Source organism: Rattus rattus, chromosome 12 (genome assembly GCF_011064425.1).
Source record: "Rattus rattus isolate New Zealand chromosome 12, Rrattus_CSIRO_v1, whole genome shotgun sequence".
In the NCBI taxonomy this organism is placed as follows: Eukaryota; Metazoa; Chordata; class Mammalia; order Rodentia; family Muridae; genus Rattus; species Rattus rattus.
Genome location: NC_046165.1, coordinates 51,981,168 through 51,998,393, shown reverse-complemented (window position 1 = coordinate 51,998,393; position 17,226 = coordinate 51,981,168). Strand labels below are relative to the sequence as shown.

General features: G+C 38.6%; 1 protein-coding gene across 1 annotated transcript in view; it reads right to left on the bottom strand.

Moving 5' to 3' along the window:
- Fndc3a (fibronectin type III domain containing 3A) overlaps positions 1-17,226 on the bottom strand; it is a 161,809-nt gene that overhangs the window by 116,328 nt on the left and 28,255 nt on the right. The window contains 1 exon segment of the mRNA XM_032918062.1: positions 13,659-13,796. Within this exon segment, the coding sequence (XP_032773953.1) occupies positions 13,659-13,757 (99 nt within the window). The 5' untranslated portion in view covers positions 13,758-13,796.

Below are 17,226 nucleotides of genomic sequence, written 5' to 3'. Positions count from 1 at the left end.
AGGGATTAAATTCTGGACTCCTATACTGAAAGTCTGTTTCCAACTGTGTTCTGAATTGATTCACCTGGAAAAAAAATTCTCTGAGAAACCAAGAGGGTACATTCATTACACAAACTACAGTTAACTCACAAACAAGTCTTTGTTATTTATTCACTACTTAAACACTTATACTCATTAGTGACTTCTACAAGTCATTAAGTTGACTTGGTAAGAAGTACTCTGAATCAGGCTTTATTGCATTTATCTAGATCTTACTAATCTGTATATTAGGCTACATGATGCAACGTTTCATGTAAGTCCACAGACTGAGGTTTTAAAAATTTTAAGGAAAATTATTAAACTAATATATTCTAAGGTGGCTTTTAGTTCTATGAAAAATGTTAACCTGACACCAATATTCAGACAAGTATGTCTGATACCAATATCCAGACTAAAAAGACCAGTAAACTGTATACACAAACTCTAGTATTTGACACACAATGAATGATCCTACTGAATGAATTATAAGCTGCAGTATATAAGATAATGTGTTTTTCAACTATTGCCCAAATTATTTCACCTTGCCCAAGTGACTGACGAGGGCAAGTCTTGGCACTGGGTTGGAAGCGTTAATATTTTGAGAACATACTGCATGTCAGACTCAGAACTTAATCCTTCAAAAACTTTTCCTGATTACCTAATATGGCTTCTTAAAAACTCTCACACTCACAATTTCATACAGTGTAGTGAAACTCATCACTCTTAATGGTCGTAAATTCTGATTCATACTACAATACACCAGGAAAACAGCAGATAGAAGGACTCTATAAACCTTGATCTAATAAAATGCTGTAATATACAATTAGCAATAAACATAAGCTATGTGCTAATTTTTATACCAACTTGAAAACTAGAGTCATCTGAGCAGAGGCCATAAATAGACAACTACAGACTAGAAACAATGGGACAAAATGGAGAGAGAGAGATTTTGGGACACAAAGTCCTAAATAGGATGTCTTTATCAAACTTAGGGCTCAAGGAGCTATGCAGACGAGAAGTCAAAAGATTCTAAGAGCCAGAGGGGATGAAGGCCATCAATGAAACCATGTCTTTTAGACACACAGGAATGATGCTCATATGAACTCACAGAGCAGCTGTGGCAGCATGCACGGGTACTGCATAGTTTAGGCCAGGCCAAGTATCAGTATGAGTTCCCATGTCTAACCAAGAAGCTATTTCCAATTGACATGACCTGTGAAAGCAACCGTCTCCACAGGTATGATAAAAGCACTTAAGTGCAGGCCCTCTTCCCAGCAAACGATGACCAACACAAAATGAACACAATGATATTTTTGGAGACACTGTTTCATCACTTCATGCATTTTTTGTCTTATAGTTTTTTACTCTGTGAATTATGGTTTCTGATGAGGAGGGTGTATGTACTTGTGCTTCTTGTGTTTTCTCTTTGATATTTTTATTTATTCTAGTATGTTTCCCTTTTTTTTCTGCCTATTTGTTTTTCTAAAGAGAGAGAAGGAGGTATGGAATTGGTTTGGTGGGGAGGTAGGAAGGACCTGGAGGAACAGGGGAAACCATGTTCAAAATAAATTGTATGGAAAAAGTATTCTCAGTTTTAAAATAAGAGAAAAGATTCGACTATCAATATGCCTGTAGGACATTTTCTTAATTAGTGATTGATAGGAGAGGGCCTAGCCCATTGTAGGGCTATCCCTTGGCGTGTGATTCCGTGTGCTTTATGAAAGCAGGCTAAGCCAGTCGCAAGGATGAAACTAGTACACACACCCACTCCATGGCCTCTGCATCACCTCGTATCTCCAGATTTCTGGTTTGAGTTCCTGCCTTTGGCTCCCTCAATAGACTATAATTGAGGGTATGTAAGCAAAATAAACCCTTTCCTCTCTAACTTTTAGTCATGGTGATTGGTCACAGCAATAAAAACCCTAATACAAGATAGAAGCTAAAATAACCTCAGTGATAAATAGCCTACATATTTAAAGTATTAATACCTCAATTATAGTCCTGAAAAGTTGCTTTCACCATCTTTTCACTTTATAATATTTTTCAAAATACAGGTAACTACAGATTTAATAAAAATATTCTATGGGTTTCTTTTTAAGACCAATAATGGTAAATTAAACTTAAAACTGGGAAGCACATAGCTTTTATTCCCTGAGCTGACATTTTAGACACTTCATGATCTTACTCCCTCATTTTTAAGTACATAATACTCCGATAAAAGCCATGAAGTTGGACTGGAGTGATAGATCCCCGATGCGTAGCCAAGCTCTTCCTGTCAGTGCAGCACTTACTTACTGTTGCATGTGTCTTCTTCAATGTCCTCATTCTCCTGCTGCTGCCACAGCTGTCAATAGCTGCCATGAAATGCAACAGCTTCTGCTCCAACTAAACACAATTTCCATTGACAAAATGGATTTTGACTGTCCTGGTGCTTAGTCTAACAAGGTAAACTCCATTCTGGCAGCATTCCATTCAATTTTAGAACTACTTAATATAACATACATAGATGTAGAATGGCAAGTTAAAACCACTTATGAGTTAAACCACTTATGAGTTACACTCATCCACATCCACCCCCAACCTTATTGTCAAATTAGCCAATGTATAAGAAGCTTCCCATTGTACATGAATGTACCTGGTTACCATAGCAACTAAATCAACAAAGAACTACAGAAGCATTTGGTTCTGGATCATCCGATTTCAGCTAGCAGAATTTAAGAGTATGTTATTTCTAAATTTACTTTGTTTGGAAAGTTCCAGTTTTGGTATTTCTGGATTTGGAGAATGTTAGTCTATTCACTTATATACAAACTAAGAAGATAAACGGGGAACGAAGCAGATAACGTCTGTGTCCAAGGTGCTCAGCATATACCTGGAAATAATCATCTATCCATGGTAAAAGTCTAAAAGCGGCTCCACATTTTTAACCCAATTTTTAGAGATAGACGGAAACTCAGTGTAATAGCTATCATTGATGATCATATTCAAATTATGTAAAAATAAAAGGTAGATGGGCTTTAAACTGTTTTTACCAAGTCATAATCCATTTACCATAAAATCTGTCCTATAAAGTGCAGAATTCAGTAACTTATAGAATACAATTATAAAACCAAAAGCCATCATAGCCAGTAAACTTTTCCTGGCGCTGGGGATCCGTACATGAGGAGCAAGTGCTCTACCACCAAGCTACTTTCCTACTACCAAAGTCAATTCTAGAATATTTTCTTTAACTCGGAACTTTTGTAGATTTTCATGACAGGTTTCTTTCATTTAACTTGCTTTCTAAGTCCATTCAGGTGTAACAAATACTGAAGTAATTCATATTATTATGTGGTTGAATGATATTGTATAGATACAAACATCTTGTTTATCTATCCGTTGGTGGACATTTAAAATGCTTGTATCATATTTGTTACAAATAATGCTATACAATTTTTACACAGACACATCAACTATCTCATAAAGTAGACGCACAGACCATATTCCTACCAGCAATGCACAAAGAGTTCAACTTGTGCATGTTTGCCAACATGTGTCACCACGTACATCTATGTGCTGATCTTAGTCTGGGAGGAGATGCAGTCAGCTTTTCAGTGTACAGTCAGCGTGAGTCCTGGAACACGCACACTTTTCAGTGTACAGTCAGCGTGAGTCCTGGAACACGCACACTGTTGAGAAGGAAGAAGCCCCTCTAGACTGCTCCACCTGAACGGATGCTGTTTTGCTTGCATCGGAAGGGGAGCTGGGTTCATGCCAATACTTAAGGGCCTATAAAGATGACCATGGGGCTCTGGCTCTTTCATCACAGTACTAGCTCAAGACCCCTCTTAGCTGTTCTGTATAATCATCTTGATATTGCTTGCCAGGACTTGTGAAGACTCTGTATCTGTATTCATAAAGAACACTGGCCTATAGTATCCTATAGTATCAAGTCACTGTGATGACTGTTTGATTTAGATAAAATACTAACAACCTGCCTTAAACATTTCTGAAATTCACAGGAGAAGCCACCAAGCCTCTCCTTTATGAGAGCTTTCATTTGTATGTGTGTCTGCATGCACACATTCATACAACAATCTCTTTACTTGGCATTACTTTACTCAGACTAACTTTTTTTCTTTATTCATTTTATTTCTTTTACATTCTTCTAGATATTTGTCTAGTTCATATATAGGACACAATTTTTGGCATGTAACTGTATAAACCAATTATCTTTTTATTTCTGTAAGACCTTACATTCTTGATTTTAGTATGTAAGACTTTTTGTGTTAAGTGCATAACCTATTAGAAATTTGATTATCTTTACGAAAAAAACTTTGAATTTGTTTACTTGGCTATCTTTTCTTTCAATTCTGTCAGCATGTTGGGTATTTGGAAATTGCAGTGTTACATGAAGACTGGCCTATTTTTTTATTAAGAGTTTTTATTTTAAAATTATGTATATATGTGTATGTCTGCACGGGAGTATGTGCATGTAAGTGCAGTTTCCCATGAAGGCCTGCAACGGATGTTGGATCCTCTGCAGTACAAGTTATAGGCAAAGTTATAAGCTGTCCAATATGGGTGCCAGGACCCAAAATCAAGTCCTCTCCAAGAGCATGCTCTTAACCACTGACCCATCTCTATAAACCCAAGACTGGTCTTTCCTATTATAAAATTGATACCTCTAGAAACTTAAACTTAAAGTCTATATGTAGTTCAATTAAACAGAGTGCCACTTCTGTTTTGATTACAGTTTGCATAGCATACGTTACAACTTTTTAATCTCAATATTTATAGTACCTATATTTTAACATATTCAGTAAAGAATGCTGAGATACTTGAACAATCCAATAAACTGAAATTAAAAATTTGATGATTCCGCATCTGTTAGTTGGCACTAAATAAACTTGCTAACTTTGTTAACTGCGGACTAGTAGAACCAGAGAATGCTCTAGTTTTACCTGTACCATTCAGTGCTCCTGCAGCTGACTATCTGGAAGGGATCGTTCATGGAATAGAATTGCCATCCTTAGTTCTATATAAACTTTTATAGCTGTTCCTACAGAAAATCTGACAAAAGCAGCAGAATCATTTGTGATTACAGAAGCATATGCTTGAAAGACCATCACAAGGGTTTATCTCTTTGCATCTCTGTGTTGCTATAACCAGTTTAGATCCCAGGGAAATCCTCAGCTAGATTCCTTGTCAAGTTCTTCCCAAGTTAAGAGTGAAGAAATTATATACCAAGTACTAATCTAGAATATTTTTTGTTTAGTTTTTTGTTGTTTTTGTTTTGCTTTGTTTCTTTGAGATAGGGTATTGCTACATAGTTCAAGTTGGCCAAAATCTCAGGCAATCCTCCTGCCTTAGCCTCCTAAGTATTGGGAGTACAAATGTGCATTGTGATCTCAGTCTTAATGGTGCTATTCTTTTAAAAAGAGAGCCCTGTCTGCTTTGTTTATGTGGCTGGTGTAAAAATGAAGCTAACCACACATGGAGATAGTGACTCCACTAGGTGCCTCAAGTTCACGGTTCACACACAGTCCAGCAGCTTTCTAAAGCTGATAGCATTTGCCACCCTCACGGGCATCTTCCTGGGTTTTTCCCTTGTACGTTTTCCTGAGCCAAAACAATTTTCTTCAAGGAATTTTCTTATTTCCCATATCTATTTTTGAAATGTTTTTTACTATCTGTTGGTTATCAGCTCAAATCTAAAAGTCAAGATATTACATTTAAAATCTTTATCAACTATCCTAAAATACATAATCTCATATCTTTGAATTTTTTGTAAAGTATTTCAAATACATAGAAAAGTATGATGTATAATATTCTTGTCAGCATCAACTAGACAGTTAATATTGACCAATGAGACTCAGATACTCTTTGGGTAAGTGTTAAGTTTATAGGTGTGTGTGTGTGTGTGTGTGTGTGTGTGTGTGTGTGTGTGTGTGTTTGAGAGAAAGAGGGGGGAGGGGGAATTTGGAGTATTATATTTTTTCATCATTAATATTCTTCACATGCATCTTCGAATCTTCCTTTGGTTTCTGTCATTTTGGTTAGCTTATACAATCTTATAATCTCAACACTATCTCTGTATAACATTCCCTTAGTATAAATTCACATAACAGAATGCTGGTACAAATTATCTAAGCATTCTCTGCATGAATTACCTAAAAATCTATTTCTACTTCCCTACTGTGGATCATGTATACCACATCATGCAAAAAATGCAAGTAACTGTTTTGTGCATGTGCCTTTACATACATGTGTAGATTTTCTCAGGACAGTAGCACACATCTTTCCCAGAACTTGGGAAGTGAAGGAAGAAAGATCAAGAGTTTACGGCCAACCTCTAGTATCTAGTAAGTTTGACATCAGTCTTGTCTTGTAGCTTCCGATAACCCCATCAGAACAGAGTACCAGCAGTATATGAAAGATCTGATTTCACTGCTGCACAAGCCTTTTGATGCAAAGCTAGTTAATATTTACTTTCTTGTTAAGTTTTGTTTTGTGGTTCTTGAAATCATACCCAAAGCCTCACTGGGTTTTAATATGCATTTTCTTCCTTTAAAGCCTAATTCCAACCTCCCTTCTTTCCTCAAACCTTTAATCCACCCAATGACTTTACTCCTGGAGGAGAGGGTTCTTTCTTGGTGTACAGCAATCTGTGGCTCTACTCTCACTAAACACAACTGCGTTCTGGGTACGCGAAGCATTCATACACCCATCAAGACCTCTAGTCACTTTAGTTTCTGGGTTACATGGTCCAGAAGATGATTAAGAGTCCACAACATATCTAAAGATAGATATGAAACCCTGAGAGTGATATCTACTGCCTACAGAATGGGAGTATTATTTATGCATTCTCCCAGGGGGGTCATAAAAGTTAATTCCAGCCTTAAAATCCTGAAATAGGAAAACTATTATTTCTAGTAGACTCAAGTATTAGTAAGTAATAAGCAGTTTTGACATTCGATATGATGTGCTGATTTATAACTGTGCACTTGGGAGACATCATTATTTATTTAGAAATTGTATTTAGGATCCTTATACATTACCTGATAGCAGTTACCTTTGTACATGCTTCTGAGATTGACTTGTGAACCAATTCCTAATAAAAGAATAATATTTTAAGAAATATTTTCCTAACTGCCTTGTTATTTAACCTAACTACAGGCAAAATTTAATATCATTAGAACAAGAATCAACAATTTTTACACAGAGATAGTATGTATATAGATATGTATGCAGCTAATGTTTTAGGGGAAGGAGAACAACTGAACCTTTACTATAAAGTATGTAATATTGACAGATTTGGTCTAAACCATGTGTATGATGTTTCTTACACAGTATGATTACATATTAATGAATGACACTGAGATGGTGTCTGTATGTGCACGCACATGCACGTGCACATGCATGTAGGGATATGCGAAGATGCATATGCTTACACATGTAAGTAGAAGTCAGAGAATAACTTCAAACATCATTCCTCAGGCACCATTCCTTAAAAAAAAAAAAAAAAGAAGGACAGATAGACAGACAGACAGAAAGTCTCCTCAACCACCTAGAATTCAGCTAAGTTGACTGGTCAGTGAGCCCCACAAGTCTACCCATCTCTACTTTCCCAGCATTGGAATTATAAGTGTATGCCACTATATCAGGCTAAAACAAACAGATTTGGGGCAGTAAACTTAGGTCCTCATGACTTGTCTCCACATCCAATAATGTCTTTCGTTTGTTTAGTTGGTTGGGTTTTTTTTTTGGGGGGGGGGGTTTAAACAAATGAAAAGAAGGTATTATTTTCTTACGAAGTATCATTGAAAGCAGCATGGTGTAGATACAGAAGAGAAATAAACCAGTGGGAACTAGGATTCTGGTTTAATGTTTAAATTCTAATAGTCTGAGAGTTTCTTAGGAAGTCTTTAACAAGAGCTATTTTAAGCTCCAAAGCAAGAAGACAAGCTCAGCTGCTTTGAAATCAGTAGTCCAGGGTCTGCATTGAGGTTCTGGAACACAAAGGTGTGAGCTTTTACTTTAATGTCTCAGGAAATCTGAACCCTAAGCTTGACTATGTGGGTATGGTATAGCTTGTCACATAAGCTATCTGTTTTTAATGTGCATAATTTAATTTACAACTTTTAAAAACAAAAAGTTGATCGCTTTCTAAAAATTTTCTTTTTCAGTAAATCTTACTTCTCATTTAACTACACAGAACTATCATGGAGTTAAAACAGCAATAGCATAGTGAATGCTTGTCTCGGAAATGCAACATTTAGGTTTGTTTAGGTGGTACAGGGGGAGAAGGAAGCAAACATCCCTACTTGTCTTTACTGCTGTTTTTAATTTCCTCTGTTCAAACAAACATCTGGATCCTAGGGATCTAAACCACTTCAAGCTGCATTCCTCTCTTCTCCCTATTCTCAGCTTCGTCACAGACTTGAAAATGAACGGTCTTAAAAATCACAGCAGCCACTGGAGGGGGCAGAATGATGGAGCGGCTTAGACATCTCATCCCCAAAGAACTGTCATTATCAGACTTAGCTAGCAGTTCCCTGGAGACCATGGTCACGGGGCCAGCAGCAAGGTGTTACTGTGTGTTTGTCTAAAACAGTGGCGGGTGGCTGACACTGCAACTGCCTGTGGTGATAACAAACAGGAAAGCAAGTAACCCACCAAAGTCCACAGGGAAAAAAGCTAAGGAACACAGTACACAGGCAGCTTCAGGCTGCTCCAACACAACCAAACAGAGACAGACCTGCTAACAGACTGGTTACTAATACTTTCCCTATATGCATGCCAAGTATAAATTCCTCCAATTATAAATAATATCACGTATGCCTATGGCTTTACTATCTCTAATATCTTGACAATTTTAGATCTCTGACTCAAGTTACATCTTTCATGAATCTAGCTTGTTAATCTTGTTTTTATGGTAACTAAAACCACAGTGAGTGAGTAAATCTTACTTATGGTCAGCTTGATCCCTAAGGGTTCCAGCCTTTTAGAAGTTACGTGACTTTGCCTAATAATGTACAACTAAGCATCACTGTAATTCGTAGTCTCTAAAAAATGGAAATGCTCATTCTGTCTCTTAAGACTTTGGTAACAATGAAGGAAACAATAAACAGACAGGGTGTGACTCAACCTGGCCCAAGGCAAGGGCTTGGTTCATATTTATTGCCTCTGCTGACACATCCCCCAAATCCTGAAAATCCTTTGAAGTCGTCTCATACTCCCTTCCTTTAAATCCTGAATCTGCTGGTACTTCTGTCCTCTCTATTAGAGGACTCTTTACTACATGCAAATGACCCTGTCCTACAGTAAGCTCATCCCAGCTCCCTGAAAGGCAGTCAAATGTGACTGGAAGGCAGCCTATGTTTGAATGTGATCGGCAACAACCCTCAAGGACGGTCCTCAAGTGAAGATGTTTCAGGCAGAGCCACTGTTAACCTGCAGTGGACACACTGCATGAGCAACAAAACTTCTGACTGTTTAAAAGGATATTTATAGCCATAATATTATCCTCCTTTTTCTGATTGTGAGCCCTGTCTCAGTGAGTGTTCCTGCCACCCCCACACAGATTCAAATGAAATGCCTGGGAGGTTTTATCCTCTCACTTTCTTCTGACTTTGTTTATTAATTCTACCTACCTAATATTTCACAAATTATTTATCATAATTTGACATTCACTCAGGTTCTCTTTCTGTCTACTACTGCCCTAGCTTTATGCCCCTTAAACATTTTCATTTACATTGTATCAGACTGCCTCTCAAAGAGAAGTCAATTCTCAAGGATATAAAGGGCACAGCAGGAGCATCCCTTATACCAAATCAACCAGTCCCAACTTTACAGCCTCAACCACCGACCTAGCACATATTTCCCATTTTCTAAATAAAGGGGGGGGGTACCAAATAACTAAGAAACATCCCCACTGCTTAAAGCTACTGGCACTTTAGGACTAGCCAATCCCATTTGTCCTGCCTTGCCTTTCATGGAGTCTCTTCCAGCGAAGCTCTCAGCTCAGGCTTCCTTGTAGCCCATGCTGCTATCTCATTCCTGTCAGCTTTCTTTGGGAAACACAAATATTAAAAAGCTTCAGACAATGTATCAGCATCTCTGTGCTGTCTCTTAGTCTCCAACATAGAGCAAAAGCCTATGGACTCAGATCAAATGGGACACATAGAAAACAGTAAAAGAGATTAACTAAATGGAGACAATTATGATTAGGACTTGCCATAGAATTTGGTGAGCAGTTCTGCCTCTAATTGTAGTACTGGGGTTAAATCCAGTGCTGACCACAGGCTAAGTACATGATTTATCAAGCTGCATACCAGCCCAGCCCACCCAAAATTATCTTAACCAACATGTTAAGTATATTCAATCCATTCAGAAGACAAATGCAAAGAAGTCAGAGGAGGTAAATTTAAATTAGAAAGCTGTTGGGGTACATTTAAAACCAAAATATCTGACTGTCCCTGATATCAACAACTTGTACAGAGCTGGGCATCCCTCCTGTGATGCTCTCATTTCCCAAAATTGAGCAAATGCGGAGTCCCAACAGCATTAATCACTCCTATGCTTGGCTTCCTCTACCACTGAGGATATCTTAGATCCAACCTAAAGCACACACTTTGGAAGACAGTTTGGTAGCATCATACAAAACTAAACATTGCTTTATGATATGACCAAAAGTCATTCTCTTACTGTGCACACTATGAGATGAAGCTGAGATTCACCCTGAACTCTGCACCAGAAGGTTTAGGTTTAAAATGGTCACATAAGTAGGTTTAAAAGAACACTAGACAAATGACCTAGTCTAGAACACAATGGGGTGTTACACAATAATAAAGCAGATATGGGGTTGGGGATTTAGCTCAGTGGTAGAGCACTTGCCTAGCAAGCGCAAGGCCCTGGGTTCAGTCCCCAGCTTCGAAAAAAAAAAATAATAATAAAGCAGATAAGGGTCATTAAACCATGACAAGAAACTGTCCAGACTATATTGTGAAGTCAGAATAAGCAATCTGAAAAAACCCACACTGTGAATTCAATTACATGGCATCCAGGAGAGATAAAAGTACAAAAGACAGGAGGAAAACCAATGGCTGCCAAAACTCCAAGGACAGTGAAGGAAAGATGAAAGAGGAAACATGGGGCTTTTTGCAGTTGGGAAGCTATTCTATATATGATAATATAAGTACAGTGTATACATATGTCAAAACTCACAGGGCTATAGAACACTGAGCATAAAGCTGATATTCACCAAATCATGATGTTTTGGTAGCTGAAGGACTGCATATAAGATAGTGGCTCATTAGAGTATATTATCTAGTGATATCATTCTGGTTGTGATTTATATATTAATATTTAACACTGATATGATAATGGAGGAAACCACTGAGGTGGTATATTAGAATTCTCAATACAGTCTCTTTTCCTACAAGCCTAATACTACAATAAAAAAAAAAAAAACCAAAAAAACCCCAAAACCCTCATCAAAGGAAGTTCTCTGTGAAACAAATAGAGACTATTACATAAAACCACACAGATCAAAATACAGAGAACAAGAGATTAATCATGTGATACCCATTCCCAACTGATATATCTAGAGCACAACTCCTTGACCTAACGCTCAGGGATCATTATATAAAAAGAGGGTATGGGGAGGGGTAAGCACCAGAAATAGAAAGGTCATTGTGAGATTGTGTCTCCTAGAAATGCCAGGGAGACGACATTCATCAAGTCTCAGCGATATGGCTGCCTAACATGACCTGAACAATGACAACACCAATCAATAAACGTGATCACACAGCAGAGGGCAAGCATGGGGGTCCTCCCCCTAGCAAAAGAACTATGGGCAAGGACTGGGAATGCCTAGAGTGGAAGAGTAGTCTTGTCCAAGAAGACTTCCCCAATCGGTTATCCAACATCAAGTGGTCAGCCTGTCAGTCCAGAAATCATATACATACAGACTGAGCTCTGTGTGTGCGTGCGTGCGTGTGTGTGTGTGTGTGTGTGTGTGTACAGTTTCACACATTTAACAGTAAGAGAAAGAGAAGGCATGGATTTGAAAGACAGCAAGAGGGGCGAGGGGTGTGTGGGAGAAAAGGGGAATTAATGTATCTGTATTACAATTTCAAATGAATAAATTTATTAAATTAATACATAATCTATTACAAAATGGGTATAGTAGTGCACACCTTCAATTCCAGCACTTGGGAGGCAGAGGCTGAGAGATCTCTGTGAATTTGAAAATGGCCTGATGTACATAGCAAGTTCTAGGGCACTCTGAGCTACACAGTGAGACCCCGTCTCAAAAAATAAAACCAAAAACTTATTAGTAAGAAGACAAAACCAAAACAGGTTCAGAAGCCATGGCAGGGATAAGAAATGTCTGTCACTATTTCTGTAAAAGCTGCACTGTATGTCAAAAGAGTCCTCTGTAATCCGTAAGCCAAGTCCATTATAGCCAATATGACACAGAGGTGGACACCAGCATTCTTGAGGAGATAGGTAATCTTAATAGCCAAATACAAGAAAGTTAATTTGATCCCAAGAGATCAAAAACATCCCACTGAGAAAGTTAAGACAACAGAAGAGGGTACCTGTTGCTGTGGAATTCCCACACCATTCCTGCACACATGCTCGCCTGTCTGCAGAGCTCTGTAGTGAGCTCCTTTTTCCAGGCACCTATTGATGACTCGTCTGTCTCACAGGCAAGCTCTGACTTAGTCAGGTTTTGAACCAATATTAAGAACATAGACTGTCAACTTTATTGTCTGTCTACCTTCAATTATTATCTGCTGTATAGTTTTTTTAAGATTTAATTTTATGCATATGAGTGTTTTGTCTGTGTATATGTGTGTACCTGATATCCACAAAGCCAAGGACACTGGATAGCCCTGTAACTAAGGGAAGTTGTAAGTCATTATGTGGAATGGTGGGAACTGAACATGGATCCTCTTCAAGGAAAGCAAGTGTGTGCTCTAATGGCTGCATCATCTCTCCAGGCTGTGCCATATGGTTTTATATATTCTACCACAGCTACTGGACCAACCCCAGATTAATGCTTTAGTGTGTGCTGTTCTCAACAGCCATGTGCACCACTGCTGCTATTCACAGCCGCAGATTCTACAGAATTTACCAGTGAAATCTCCTTTTTGAAAGAAGAAAGCCAAGTTCTAAGTCTTTATGGTTATGGCTCGACCTGGTAGTTTGTCTTCAACACAATAGGATACAGTTATGGCAACCAGGGCAATGAACTGTAATTAACTGATTAACAGATTCATATTGAAGTCAGTAACTGGCCTCAGACAACAAATGTTAACAGAAATCTATCAGAAACTCATGAGAGTACATGAGTATCTACCATACCTGTGATTAGTGTGGGGGAAAATAAAACCTTAGGGGACTTCCATCTGACCCTGAAAAGCAAGTCAGCAAAAAAGAAGGTGAAGCTTAAGGTGTGTGAGCACACATGAAAACAAAAACAGAGACAAAACTTTTCTTGCCATGTTTACACAGGACAGAAAAAAACAAGAACACAAGCCTACTTGTACTGGTTTTTCAATAGCAAAGACAGCAGCCCCTTAGGCAAAAAACAAAACAAAACAAAACAATTACAAGACATGAGGTAAAATACACTTCTGTTTTCTTACCTGTTGTGTTCCATCTGCACTTACAATAGGGGCAGACAGAAGAGAGATGTCGCTACTTAAAATCTGAGCTGTGTCTAGCAAAGGCGGGTGTTCTGCCATTATCAATAAGGCATCAATACACCGGAAAGCCCTCCAACTCTGCAAAACAAAAAGATATAACCACTGAAGTAATATCCAGAATACACATTCAAATACAGTCAGGAACTGTCTCACTAACAAACCAACTGTCCAACAAACCAAAAAGATCTCCTGACTGCTTTTTTCAATCAACTATTTGAGAAAATGTATTTCATACAACCTTAACCTAATACCAGAAACTCTACTTAAAACAACTGCATCTTCACCCTTCCATTCCTGGAAAGGGATTGTTTAATTTAACCATCACTATTTAATCTACACCCTGTGAAAGACATCAAACTACAATGGCTGAATGAGGTAACTCTACCTCTGACATTTTTCTTTGACCTGATAAGGTTAAATTACGAAGACTCAATCTCCTTCATCATCCTGTTTGCCTTGAGGCACTATATAAAAGGAATCATGATTTTCTACGGAATCGTCATACAAAGTAACACAGTTTAAGAGGGGAGGTTTGGGGGACTTGTTCAGGATCAGGGCAAGAGCCTTCAAGTTTTAAGTTTTAAGCACTTCCGGAATCCACTCATCTGCTCTAAGAACAACTATATAGCAAAAAGAATCTTATCTTAATGAAAGGGTGTACTAGCACTCATACAGCAAAATGGGATAGTAGAGGATTAGTTTATACTGCACAAACCAATAAACATCAACAAACTGAGCAAAGGAAACACAGTCATACATGCTACTAAATCTATGCTGAGCTTTATGGAATCATTTTTGGATGCCTATCACATTCACCAATTCAGTGCTGAGGAGCAAGCATTCAATTTTCAATGATGAAATTGAATGAGTCTCCAGGAGCTCTGATACACCTGAGAGCAGCGGTAAGACCACCAATTCTGCTCCACAGGACCCACCTGGAGCCCTCAGGACACAGGAACCCAGGAGAAGTCTGGGACAGGATCCTTCTGGTTTCCCCCTATACCCTGAGCTGCACCAGTCCAACAGCTCTCTGTACCCAAATTCCCTGGGAAGAGAGAGACTCTCAGAAGTAAGGACTCGGGGGAGACCACTACTTCTGCTCACATTCCTGGCCCAAGAGGAACCCACCTGGAGCCCTCCAGACACAGGAACCTAGGAGCAATCTGGGACAGGATCCTTCCTGAAACTGATCCTGTGACACAGCTCTCTGTGCCCAGATTCTCCAGGAGTGCTGACACACAGGCTTACAGGAGGGTCAAGCCACGTCACAGAGAGCAAGACCAGCTAACACCAAAGATAACCAGATGGCGAGAGGCAAGCACAGGAAACTAAGCAACAGAAACCAAGACTGCTTGGCATCATCAGAGCCCAGTTCTCCTACCAAAGCAAAATACTGGATATCCCAACACACTTGAAAAGCAAGATGTGGGTTTAAAATCATATCTTATGGTGATAATAGAGGCCTTTAAAGAGGACATAAATAACTCCCTTAAAAAATACAAGACAACACAGGTAAACAAGTAGAAGCACTTAAAGAGAAAACACAAAAATCCCTTAAAGAATTACATGAAAACACAACCAAACAGGTGAAGGAATTGAACAAAACCATCTAGGATCTAAAAAATGGAAATAGAAACAATAAAGAAATTACAAAGGGAGACAACCCTGGAGATAGAAAACCTAGGAAAGAGATCAGGAGTCATAGATGCAAGCATCACCAACAGAATAAAAGAAATAGAAGAGAGAATCTCAGGGGCAGAAGAAAATATACCACAGAAAACACTGACACAACAGTAAAAGTAAATGTAAAACTCAAAACTCTCCTAACCCAAAAATTCCAGGATATCAAGGACACAATGAGAGGATCAAACCTAAGGATAATCAATATAGAAGAGTGCAAAGATTCTCAACTTAAAGGGCCAGTAAATATCTTCAACAAAATTATAGAAGAAAACTTTCCGAACCTAAAGAAAGAGATGCCCATATACATACAAGAAGCCTACAGAACTCCAAGTAGATTGGACCAGAAAAGAAATTCTCGTCTCAAAACACAAAATGCAAAAAACAAAGAATATTAAAAGCAGTACGGGAAAAAGGTCAAGTAACATAAAGGCAGATCTATCAGAATTACACCAGACTTCTCACCAGACTATGAAAGCCAGAAGATCCTGAGCAGATAGATGTCATATAGACATTAAGAGAACACAAATGCCAGCCCAGGCTAAACTCTCAATTAACATAAATGGAGAAACCAAGAATCAAACTCAGGGCTGAAATCAACCAAGGAGAAACAAACACAACTATACAAAGAATCAACAACACTAGCAGCCGGTTCTTTGAGAAAAATCAACAAGATAGATAAACCCTTAGCCAGACTAACCAGAGGGAAAAGAAGAAAAGAATTAACAAAATCAGAAATGAAAAGGGAGACATAGGAAGGGATATGAAGGCAAAGTTTAGAGCAAAGACTGAAGGAACAGCCTTTCAGAGCCTGCCCCACATGTGGCCTATGTACATACAGCCACAAAAACTAGATGAGATTGATGAAACTAAGAAGTGCATGCTGACAGGAACCGGATATAGTTCTCTCATGAGAGACACAACCAAAGCATGTCAAATACAGAGGTAAATGCTAGCAGCAAACCACTGAACTTAAAACGGGACCCCCTTTGGGGGAAATAGAGAAAGGACTAAAGAGCTGAAGGGGCTTGCAACCTCATAAGAACAACAATGCCAACCAACCAGAGCTCCAGGGACTAAACCACTACTCAAAGACTATACATGGACGGACCCAGGGCTCCAACTGCACATGTAGCAGAGAATAGTCTTGTTGGGGTACCAGTGGAATGGGAAGGCCTTGGTCCTGCCAAGGTTGGACCCCCAGTGCAGAGAAATGACGGGAGGGGGATGATAAGGGGGGGTAGATGGGGGCGAGAAGCACCCTTATAGGGGAGGAGGAGGAGATAGGGGACTTATGGACAGGAAACCAGGAAAGGGAATAACATTTGAAATGTAAATAAAGAAATATATCCAATTTTAAAAAATGAAAAGAGAGACATAACAATCTGAAGAAATTCAAAGTATCATCAGACCCTACTACAAAAGCCTATATTTAACAAAACTGGAAAATCTGGATGAAATGGACAATTTTCTAGACAGATACCAGGTACCAAAGTTAAATCAGGATCAGATAAACTAAACAATCCCATAACTCCTAAAGAGTAGAAACAGTTATTAAAAGTCTTCCAACCATAAAAAGCCCAGGACCAGAAGGGTTTACTGCAGCATTCTACCAGACCTTCACATAAGACCTAATACCAATACTGCCCAAATTATTCCACAAAAGAGAAACAGAAGGAACACTACCTAATTCCTTCAATGAAGCTACAATTACACTTATACCTATACCACACAAAAACCCAACAAAGAAAGAGAACTTCAGACCAACTTCCTTTATGAATATCAATGCAAAAATACTCAATAAAATTCTAAAAAACTGAAACCATGA